This window comes from Microplitis mediator, chromosome 9 (assembly GCF_029852145.1).
Source record: "Microplitis mediator isolate UGA2020A chromosome 9, iyMicMedi2.1, whole genome shotgun sequence".
NCBI classification, from domain to species: Eukaryota; Metazoa; Arthropoda; class Insecta; order Hymenoptera; family Braconidae; genus Microplitis; species Microplitis mediator.
This window is the reverse complement of record NC_079977.1, coordinates 12,721,636-12,734,085: the sequence shown is the minus strand read 5'-3', so window position 1 is coordinate 12,734,085 and position 12,450 is coordinate 12,721,636. Positions and strand designations below refer to the sequence as shown.

Here is a 12,450-nt window from a genome sequence, read left to right as displayed (position 1 = left end):
ATTAACTAAGTCAGTCACATAAAAGATACTATCAGCTAACTTTCTGACAGTTTTTAAGTTTACTATCTTAAAAAAAAACAAGTGGAATCGAAAAAATAAAATTTTTTGTTACAACTGCAGCACCTCTCCCCTACTATTCTTTCCACGAAAGTATTGCACGCCTGAACGCGAAGCGTTTGATTAGTGCTTTACTCTCTCTCTCTCAAGGTCAAGCAATTATCTCGGCTTAAATTGCTTTTATCCGATCTTTTTTTGCACTTTGAGTATTAAACGAGTTGACAAGTATCAACAAGAACACTTATGTATGACAGTAGATACTTAAAAAAACACGATTTTTTCTAGATAGTATAAAAAAAACCGTTTTGAAAAAATATTTCGGTGGACGTCGGATTGTCTGTATGTGCGGATGATGTATGTGGTCACGGTAACGCCCAAAAAACTTCACTTTTTCAGTCAATTTTTTTTTTCATTCGCTTCAGTATCATTCTGAGTAATAGCCTATTTTAAATTACCGTCTTATTCAATGTAATTTAATTAAAAAATGAATAAATTGATTAACAGTGAACCTTTTTTTTTGTATATCTATATATATATATAAATAGTTCAATCTTTGGCCACACATGGGCGCTTCCGATCATCTCAGTTTTATCTTATTTCATTTTAAACAAATTCTAAATATTTTAGTCATTAAAAATACAAAAAAATCACAATATTAATTTACAAACAAACAAACTTAAGAACTTTTTTTTTCAATAAAATTTCCCAGTGAGCACATGACCTTATTTTGACGTCATACGTAGCTCATAGAAATGTCACGGTATCGTATGTAAATTTGATGTCAATCTGACGTTCTACATGGCTTTAATATGATGTAAAAAAGCTTGTGACATCATATTGATGTAAGCATGACTCTTATATGACGCCAAAGTTATGACTTATGTATTACGTACGCTTGACATAAAATCTACATCACATTGTTACGTAGTAATAAAGTAATTATCGTATATCATAATGACGTAATTTTAAAATCATACATTTATGACAGTAGCAAAGTCCCGGTTATACGTAATATGGATGTCACTCTTAAATCATATCTTTACATCAGTGACAAGTTAGTATTTGACGCAATGCTGATGTAATTTTCGAGTCATAGTTATTTATCACCGATTTATTTTAAGGCCATTCTTCGAGGGTGCCCCCCACTTTTTTCCAAAAAATGTGGCGCTGCCTGGTGGCCGACAGCCGCTCTAAAAAAAGTACTAGAGCTGCAAAACTTTAAAATTAAATTAAAATTATTTAAAGTAACAAAATGCAACATATGTTAATTTTTTAATGCATGAAAAAATTTATATATTTTTTTTAAATCATTAGCTAATGCTACAAAAATTTAAAACCCGAGTTTGAAAAATCATATTTTCATTGACCTTGACCTGTCAATATCACATTCATTTTCTATAAGTAATTAAAAAAAAATTATAATATTTATCGAAAAAAGGGCTTCGTACAAGCAATTTTATAAACTCGTAGAATATTAAAAAAATTACTTACAGTAATTATAAATACCCAGTTGAGCGTAGTTTCTTTAATAAATTTCAACACAATATTCGCCATTTAGTAACTTTTTATTTTGACAGATGTAAACATCAGGTCTGTATAATTTTTTGGGTGCTCGCGAAGGTGCTTGAATGTAGTAGCGGGAAAAATTTAATTTAATAAATGTATTCCTTTTAATCATAGCAATAATAGAGTTCTATGTATCATTACTTTATTTAATTTTATTAGTAAATAAACATTTTTTTGATTCAAAGTATTAAATAAAAAAAAAGATATATATATATATATATATATATATATATATATATATATATATATATATATATATATATGTAATTGAATGTGATTATATCTGGCTAATTGTCAGAGCAGTGACCATACACTGTGAAATATGACGGTGTAAAAATTAGACCCGGAGGACTTTACACGGCCGTGTGGTGTAAAATATCGGTGTAAAAATTCTCTCGGTGTAAATTTTCCATCCGTGTAATCATAACCCGGTGTAGTCTACTTTTTTTACACCGTTCCATGATACTCGGTGTATTTTTATTAAATGATCATATATATTCATTTCAATTATATATATACAACTATACATAGGGGTAAGGGGGCGGGGCAAAATGGGCCCCCTAAAATTTTGAAGATGAAAAGTATTTGGGCGGGGGAAAGGCGAAATAGGTCACTGAGCCAAAATGGGCCCCCATAATTTTGAAGATGAAATGCGTTTTGGTGGGGGGAGGGGCGAAATGGGACATTGAGGCAAAAAAGGCCACTAAGGTAAAATGGGCCGCTGAGGCAAAATGGGCCCCACAAAATTTTGAAGATGAAAATTTTGTAAATTTCACATCATAGTAAACAAAAAAGATTATACAAAGTAGCACACAATTTTTGAAAATCTATTAAAAGCAATTTTTTCTGTTCTTGAGTTATATTTTGTAAAATTTTATCGACTGATGTAGAGTTTTATAGGAAGTGTTACTTCTAAAAAATGGTATACAATATTGAGTTTTTATTTCATTTTGTAAAACTTCATAAAATTTCATATAATTATCCTTGAGATTGGACAAATATTATTTTTATGAAATTTCATATAAGTTTATCGAGTTTTTGAAAATTTTGTCATAAATCAGACGCCAGAGATTGTAAAAACAATGAAAAGTATTTGACAAATACCTTGTGATATGTATCCTTCTGCCATGTTTTAATTTGTTGAACGATATCATTAGATAAATTTTCTTTTACACGTAAATGAAGATCGCAGAGTCTATCAGATTCAACCAACGAACTCTTCCATGCCGCTTCAGTAGTACCATATTCCGGGCCCTTTTCAATTTTTTCATTCCACGATTTAGACCACGCCTTTAAGGCTTTAGCATAATTTTTTTCAATTTCTGAACGTTCTTGGACAAGTGCTATCAAACTATCGCATAACTTATGACCATCTTCAATTCTCTTAGTTGTACGCTTGTAGTTGCCTGGTTCCCAAAAAGAGTCCGACGTAGCTATCAACATGTTATCGTCGCTGTGATGTGACATTTTCAACTATAGGAGGAATCTCTTTTCCCTAAAAAAGAAAAAAAAAACATTATTTCCAGTCATTATTGGAGAAAATATTTACATTATAAAATTTATAATAACTTTAAAATTCGTAAGAATTAATTAAAGCCCTAATAATTCGATTTGCGTCATCTTCAATTCAATGAATTTCTGATATCCCAAGAACGATAATGAGCGCCAAGCTCTGAAGCTTTGAAACTAACAATATAGTTATCATGAGCAAACCTGTGCTTATAAAAAGTATAGTATATATTACAATGTTAAATGTCAAAATTAAACGTATATTAAAACCTCAATCATGGTAACCCATGCTTTAACACAGGTTCAAAACTCGAAAATAACAAAAAAATATTTCGAAAAACATTTGTATTTATTTCTGAAAAGAAGACAAAAAACATAAAAATTTCGAAAGAAAAAAGTTTCACTTCGGACCATTATCACAGAAGTTATGGGACAAAAAAGAGCGATTTTCGAACAAGAAATCAAAAAAATCTCAAAATTTACCAGGAAGAGTTTTATAATGGGTACTACAAAGTATCACAAAATGAAGGAAATTGATTGAAAGCCGAAAAGTTATTTTTGGAATTACTCCGAAATTACTAGCTCGATCAATTCAAACTTGAAAATTCTTTGTGCGGCTTAAAAAACTGCGTAGACATTATTTCACGATTTACAGAAATGGAACAGAATTAAAAAATTTCAAGTATAATCGAATCTTTTTATATCCTATGAGAATCATTAAATTGAGTCGATATTTTAGAATTTAATAGTATATTCAACAAAATAAAAAATTTGAATTATAGTTTAATTCTTCGATGTCCCCAAAAAATGATAGGATTTAGAAATTATTTTAAGATTACAAAATATTCTACAGAATTCAGAAATTGGAATAATATTTAAATCATATTATGTATATCCGATGAAGATAATTAAATTAAGACATTATTTCAAGATTGAAAAGTATTCAATAGAAACAGAATTTCAAATACTGCTTCAATTTTTTTATATATTAAATAGATAAGAAAATAAAAACATTATTTCAGAATTAACAAGTATTTAATAGCATATCAGAAATTTTAAATACAGGTTAATTCCTTTTATATCCTAGAATGATAATGAAAGAAGAACATTATTTCATGATCAAAAGTATTCGATAGCATCAAAAATTTTAAATGCTAGCTGAATCCCCTATCCAAAACATCCCATAGAATTCATTACAATGGGTCAAAAGCCGCATAGAATCCTATAGATTTGTATTGGTGTTTAAGCGGCTTTTGACCCATTCTAATGGATTCTATGGGATGTTTTGGATAGGGTTCTTTTATATCCTAAAAAGGTTATGAAATAAAAACATTATTTCAGGATTAAAAAGTATTCAATAGAATTAGAAATTTTAAATGCTAGTTAAATCCTTTCAAATCCTTCTACTCCTTTCGATTATTTTAGTATTAAAAAGTATTTAATATGATTAATCGTGAATTTTAATGCAGGATTTACAGTATTTAGCAGGATTTGAAAGTATTAAAATTTTAATCCTTTTTAATCCTGTCAAATACATTTTTTTAATCAGGGTAGCTTGCTAAAACCTTCAGACCGACTGTAATAATTACTCCAAAGTAAATTACAAAAAAATATAAAAAGCATTAATATTGAGTGTAATCGAAGAATTAAGTGCTTTTCAATTACTTTCAAAGAGCAATATTTACCAGAAAAAAATCAGACAAATAAATATATTTGGTACAAAAAAATATAACAGTTGATTCAAATAATTATATCATTTGACGGAAATATATAATTTATTTGTGGTAAGAAATTGATATATTTGTGGTAAAGATATTAAATTTGTGACAAATAACCTAAAATTTGACGATACTATACTGTTCAGACGAGTAGTCCGCCGGTAGATTGCTTTGTATTGAAGCGAATTCTTACGTAAAAATTATGTGGTGGCCTTGAGAAAGGCCGATTTGGTCTTGAGAAAGACCGTTTGAGTTGGTTACGTTGTCTGCAATTGAGAGGTCCTGAGAAGAACCGGTGTTGATCGTATACTAGCTCTGAAAAGAGCTAGTAATGGATGAGAAGCTTTCTTACTAGACCCGGAGGTCTTGTTGGCTAGCGCTGAGAAGTGCTACTCAACTCAACGGAGAGTTCTAAACGAGAAGTTTCTTACAAAACCCGGAGGTCTGGTTGGCTAGCGCTGAGAAGTGCTAGTCAACTTGACGGAGTTCTTAAAAGAATTGGTTTTTGTTGAGAAAGATCTGGAGCCTAATCAAGCTTGCGCACTTGAGTAGTTTATGTAGAGTCGAATCGTAATAGCCTTGCACGCTATCTGTAGTAACATTTTTACCAGTCAGACTGATCAAGAATTAATGCACTACCGCGTTCGTTTCGTTTCATAATTCTCTTTATTTCTTTAATTACAATGGTGCGCTGCCGCTTTTTTTTTTTTTTTTTTTCTTTATTTTTAGACTCATATTAATACATATTTGTTACAATGTTTATGTAATATATTTCAGACATTGGTCCCCATTTTTAAAGAAAAATTTTTACCCAATAAATTTTGTGTTCGTTACAAGATTTAAAATTTAGGCAATAGTAGTAAATAATTTCGGGTGAAAAAAAGATAAAAAAAACCCTTGATTTTGATTTATTCCTTAATACTAATCTTTAATTCTAGCCTAATCCTAAATCACAGTCTGTATTGCTTCAGTCTTTATTATGCTTACAGATTCGTATAATTTTAATGTACGCTAATACAATACATTATTTATTTTGTATATAGAGTTGATGAGTCATTTTATACTTTAGAAATGAACTTTTAATTTTGCAAACATTTTGTAGTATGCTATGATTATTTAACTTGTTACTAAAGAAGTTTATTGCTGTTGTTTTAACGTAGTCTTTTATGGTCGGTATATTGTATATACTATTTAATTCTGTAGTTGTGACTTTGTTGTTACCAGCCTTGATCATTCTAAGGCATTTGTTTTGTAAGATTTGTAACTTTTTATAGTTAGACTCGAAAATGTTGCTCCATAAGGGGCAGGCATATGCCATTACTGGTCTAATACATATTTTATAAATATTTAGTTTATTGTGCTCCGAGACAAAGCTATTACGACATATCAATGGATATAGAATTGAGATAGCAGCGTGTGTTTTGTTTTGAACCTGTGTAATATGTTTTGAAAAAGTTAGTTTGGGGTCTAGGTAGAGGCCTAAGTACTTAGTGAGTAATGTGTATTGAATGTCTTCACCGTACATTGTTAATTTGGTATTTATACAATTTTTTTTGTGTCTAAAGATGATTGCTGACGTTTTCTGGGTATTTTAATTTTCCATTGCTTGTAATATTTTTCTAATAATATCATATGCTTTTGTATATTACGCAGCACTACTTCCAATTTCCACGAGGAGGAAAATACTGCTGTATCGTCAGCAAAGAGTGCTAGCGATGTATTCGGATGTTTCGGCAGGTCATTAATGTATATTAAGAATAAAGTAGGGCCCAGAATCGAGCCCTGAGGAACGCCTGCGAAAATCTTACGTAGAGAGCTTCGTGCAGTTCCCACTTTAACGGTAAAAGTTCTATTGCGGAGATGGTCATCCGCAAACTTGACTATATAATCGGGTATGTTTAAACGTTTCAGTTTACAAACAAGAGCACGGTGCCACACTGTATCGAAAGCTTTTTCAATGTCCAGTAGTAGCAAGCCCGTGCTCCTGCCTCTATTGAAATTCAGACTAATATGATCAGTAAGTCGCACTAGCTGCTGTTGCGTGCTGTGTTGCTGCCGAAATCCAAACTGTTCCGGTAATAATATATTTCGGGATTGTAAGAAACTACTGATCCGTTTGTTGATGACTATCTCTGCAAGTTTACCCAAGGTGTTTAGTAAGCTAATGGGTGCGCTGCCGCTCTGAGCGTCCCTTCTTTTATACCCGAGAGCCGGGTTCGAGAAAGTTCTCCGCGGAGTGGGAGGCGTCGGAATCTGCACTCCAATGAGAAGTCTCGAAGTCGAGGAGAAAGGGAAAACTTAAGAGCTGGCCAATGAGACGTCGGGTTGTGAGGTGGGAGCAAGACTCGGATCTGAGGTCCGCGCGAAGTTAATGTGGTAGGATGCTTCTCCATGGTCCGCGTAAAGTTGATGACTTACTTCCGAACATATACATATATTTGAAGCCCTTATTTATTTGTAGCAATTGGATCATTTCTTTCCCACAAATAAATCACTTATTTCACGCAATTAAACTACTTAAATATACTATCCCTGATTAAAAACTCCTATGACAGAGTGTTTAGCTTGCCAAGTCTGGTCGCACCTAAGTATTATAGTCGAATATTAGGGCGCCACTGGAAGATGGACTCGGCCTTCCAGAACCGGATGTTAATGTAATTATTTTATATGCTCAGGGTCGTTCGTAATTTTTATAATTTTGTGAGAGAGGAGAGAAATGATGAACAGGCTGAAAGAAATTTGTTTAAGACTTTAATTCTAATTTCTTATTAATTAAGCACCTTGCTTATTATTTATTTTCCCTTAATAACAATTAATAACCTTATGACAAACTATGCTTATGACAAACTAAACTTATGACAAACTAAATGTCGTTCCCTGGACGTTTCCACACTCCCACACACACACGTATTTTAAGCGTTTCCCGGACGTAACACACACACACACACTCTCTCTCTTTAAAAAACCGTCCACAGGACGTTAAACCTTTAACCTTAATAAACCCTGATAAAAAACCGTTCACCGGACGTTAAACCTTATTTTCCTTAATTCTACTTTAGAAAAACCGTCCACAGGACGTTAACCCGCATTTCTTATTTCCTAGTGTCCACCGGACATATCTTAAACCTAACTTAATCTTTGTCCACCGGACTTACATCACAGACACAGTTTCTTTACTCTAACTTGACTCTACAAATTAATTAACTCTAATTTTAACAATACTTAGTAACTTTTCCCACTTAAATTTTTACAATTCCTAATTTTCAATACTCAAAATTTTCTCATACTATAATTCACTGTATCTCCAATCAATTAATTTATTTTTGTTTAATGTAATTTATAAATTAATTAATTTTTCCCACTTATAAATTTTCCTAATTAATTTTCTCTGATTAATATTTTATTATTAATTTGCCAAATTTTTATTCATTTATTATTTTCAAATTCTAAATGTATCACTGATAATTTTCACAATTAAATTTATTTCACATTCAAAATAATCCGTTTTCTCAATTTTACACTCAATCTAATTTATCCAAACTCTAGTATCTTTTAATTAGTTTTTAGATATTTTATTTAACTTAAAATTAATTTAATAATCACGTACTGACTAGAATTTGTTTTTGGGTTGACTAGAATTTTCGACCGGTGAATTGGCGTCACGCGGTTCCCGATTTTTATTGAAGCTAATTGAGTAATTCGATTAAATTAATGAATCTTAGAATTAATGCGGCCGACGGAATAAATTCCAGCCTGTATTAATCTTAAGATCAATTAATAAATTAATTTATAACGGCTGGAGAGCCTGGAATAAATTAATAAATTAATAGTTTTAATGACCGGATTATTTACGCGATAACTTTATTTTATTCTGGCTGTGGAGCCTTGAATAATTATTACAGAGTTTAGACCAGATATTGACGACAAATGACGCGATGGAACTTTCGAGAACGCGAGATCAACGGAAAGATATTAAGTAATATATTATAATTAATTTGCCAGATTAATAAAATTAATCAGAGGCCTGAATTAATTATAATTTACCTTTAATTTTAATTTCAGCAGTCCTTGGAATTTTTAAGTGATGATTTGCTTCGGACTGCTACCAATCTCACTGGTGTTAGTTGAGTTTTCAGGTTTTCCGTTGTCCGGCTTTCTTTGTCCTCGTAATTCCACTTTCGCCAACAATTTTATAAATTCTTTTGGATTGTAATTGATAACCTTGTAATTGTTTTTCGTCCGATCCTTCTGGTCGTCTGATCAACTCTCTCGATTTTAGGCATTTCACTCCCTTATAACTCTTCGATTCGGGTCTCTTTGATTTACCCCCGGAAAACTCATCCCTACTAAATTAATTAGTCAAAGAGAGGGACGGATGTTCGGGTCTCACTGATTAGCGACACCCGGTGACATGTCGAATCACTCAATTTACTAAACCGGGTTATAATTAGGACCCGTTATCGACCGTGGACAAATCCAATTTTAGAAATAATTAATTAGTCATTAGAATCTATTTTACCCTGTTACACTCCGATTGAATCCGATTGAAAACATCCTATCAGATTTAATCGGAAATTTCTGATTGACATTCAATCAGTTTCAATCGAATTTAATCGGAAACTTCCGAATGATTCCGATTGAAAGTTAATCAGAAATTTCCGATTGACTTTTATTCAGTTTCAATTGGATTTAATCGGAAACTTCCGAATGATTCCGATTGAAAGTTAATCAGAAATTTCCGATTGGCTTTCAATCAGTTTTAATCGGATTTAATCGGAAACTTCCGGAAGGTTTCAATTGTAAATTAATCGAAAATTACCTATTCCCGGGAAAAAAATTTTTTATATAATATTATATATTATCCCTGGTAAACAAAAACAATTCAAATCAATTCGAAAATTGGAACTTGTGATAAGTGAATAAAAATCATCCGAAACGGTTCAAAATTGAAAAATAGAATATTTCAAAATCTCCATTAAAACTATTTTAACAATTAGATTGCATGTCATGAAGTAATATAAGATATACTATATTACCACCAAAAATGGCACTTGTCACTCTGTCGAAGAACAGAGGAGTGCTCTAGGGATGGTAAAGTCGACTTCGATTTTAATCGAAAATTGATTTTTCACTCAAAATAATCGATTTTTTACAATCGAACTATCGTCATCAAAATCGATTGATAATCGACTTCAAGCTTCCGACTTTAGTACGGTTGACGTCGCAACAGTAGCCCACAAAATTCCGCAGATGCTATTTTCATGCAAATGGAAAATATAAAGATCTGTTCAAGCAGAGAATTTTACGGTATTTTTTGCATCAAAAATTTATAGACGAATTACTATAGTTATAATAACATGCGGACTAGGGTGGCCCAAAAAAACCGACTACTTTTTTTTTTCGGGTCTCTTATGAAAATTTGTTGGTTTGAGATGTTTTAAGAGGCCTCTCCAAAAATCAGCTCGATAAAAAATTTCCAAGATGTCGCTTACGAATTTTGAAAATATCAAAAATGATCGAAATTTGGATTTTTTTGTTCTAAATTTCTTCTTTCTCGTGGCAGCTATAGTTAATATTTATGAAATCATGACTACGCTGAAAATTTCAGCCCAAAATTAAAATATTTGAACCTCGCTCAAGAATTTTGAATGTTTCCGAGTACTGTCTCTTGGATGTTTTCGAGCGACCCTTGAATATTAATAATAAAGCTTCTCAATTTTTTCACCATCAATTTGTATCATAATGAATAAAAATACAACCCGAGATATATAAATAATAAGTTATTTACATACTTTTTTATTTTTTAATTCTATTTTTAGGTTTTTTGCTTATTCAAAACTTACTCAATTTTATTGTTTAAGACTGTCCTGTATGTTTTCGGTTATGCAAAAGTTATATTTAAGTGAAATGACAATAATTGAGTTATAAAAAAATACAAAAACTAATTCAAAGTATTAGTTACATATTATCAGTTAATATTCTAAATTCTTGAGCGCCGTTTAAATATTTAAATATTGGGCTGAAATTTTCAGCATAGTCATAATTTTACAGATATAAAATATTGCTGCCACGAGAAAGAAAAAATTCAGAAACAAAAAATCCGAATTCCAATCATTTTTTATATTTTCAAAATTCGTGAGCGACCTCTTGAAAATTTTTTATCGAGCTGATTTTCAGAGAGGCCTCTTAAAACATCTTAAACCAACAAATTTTCATAAGAGACTCGAAAAAAAAAAATAGTCGGTTTTTTTGGGCCACCCTAATGCGGACAGTATGGAATTACTGTACAAATTATCAGTACTGTAGAAATTTTTAAAATACATCGAACAGAATTCACAAGGTGCATTGTAATGTTGACAAAGCAACAGGTAAAATTTATACCAACTGCATAGTAAAATTTATCAGGCTAAATCAGAATATTTAATATGCAGTTGGTATAAATTTTGTCTGTTGCTTTTTAAAAATTACAATTCACCTTGTAAATTTTGTTCGATGTATTTTAAAAATTTCTACAGAATCATTTGTTACTATGATGAAAATGTCCTCATGTTACTATGACTATAGTAATTTTTCTATAAATTTTTGATGCAAAAAATACCGTAAAATTCTCTGCGTGTGATTATGCTTAATAACCTATCGCTAGTAACATATCACTGTTTGCATTTTTTTAATAACTCTCTCATGACTACATATTTTTTAGTACTAATAGTCTTTTTTACCGCTGTTTGCAATTTAAATTTCCAAATAAGTTCCTGTGATTAATAACAAACACCAAATCAACAAATATATCAAGTATAAACGATAAGTACGGAGAAATCATTTAGATCTAATAGGTTTAAGTGTTTGTTTTCGAATATTTTAAATTGTTGTTCTTGTATGTTGATATAGCTTAAAAGTATGGATATGTTGAAATAAAACTTACAATATAAATATAAGTTTTGAGTCTTTGTCTTTTAAGTAAATTATCCATATTTTATGCAATAGTTTGCTTGAATGATAAAATAACCAAAAAAAAATCGAATAAAATCGATTGTGAACAACGATTAATCGATTCTTATAATTACAAAAATTACGATTAATAGAAAAATCGAAAATCGATTTTTTGGATTCTGTTTCCATTCCTAGAGTGCTCGTCTCATAAATGCTTCCAATTTCGGAATATAATACGTCTGAACTACGTTTCTTACCAGGGACACTAAAAGTGGTAGGCGCTATCTAGTGGCGAGCACCGAACTACTCCCACTGCTATTGCCTAGCACCGGTGAATTTCCTCTCCTTTGTATATTATCGTATCTCCTAAGAAATTTTTCTCTTGGTTCAAGCAACTTTTTTTTATTAGTTGGAGCATATGGAAATCCTTGCGTTAAACACCCCCAGGAAAAAAATTGACTTAAAAAATATAAGTTAAAACACAAAAAATGTATTTTAGAATTTATAAAAAATCAATCGGAAAACTATTTGTTTAATAGCTTGACATTGAAATGGAAATAACTAGAAAAAAATGCGAAATTTCGAAAAATTTTATAATTAATAATTTTTAAGAAATGAAATTACCTACAAAAAAAGTGCTATGAGATTTTCTGATAAGACTGATAGTTTC

The 12,450-nt window shown here is 31.0% G+C and overlaps 1 protein-coding gene across 5 annotated transcripts in view; it reads right to left on the bottom strand.

Annotated features, from left to right (window-relative positions):
- The window catches only part of LOC130674844 (protein kinase C and casein kinase substrate in neurons protein 2), a 139,886-nt gene that overhangs the window by 113,412 nt on the left and 14,024 nt on the right, over nucleotides 1-12,450 (bottom strand). For all 5 annotated transcript variants that reach the window (XM_057480273.1, XM_057480270.1, XM_057480271.1 and 2 more), the window contains exon 2: nucleotides 2,728-3,118. In XM_057480273.1, the coding sequence (XP_057336256.1) occupies nucleotides 2,728-3,090 (363 nt within the window). In that variant the 5' untranslated portion in view covers nucleotides 3,091-3,118. The remainder of the gene's footprint in view (nucleotides 1-2,727; nucleotides 3,119-12,450) is intronic.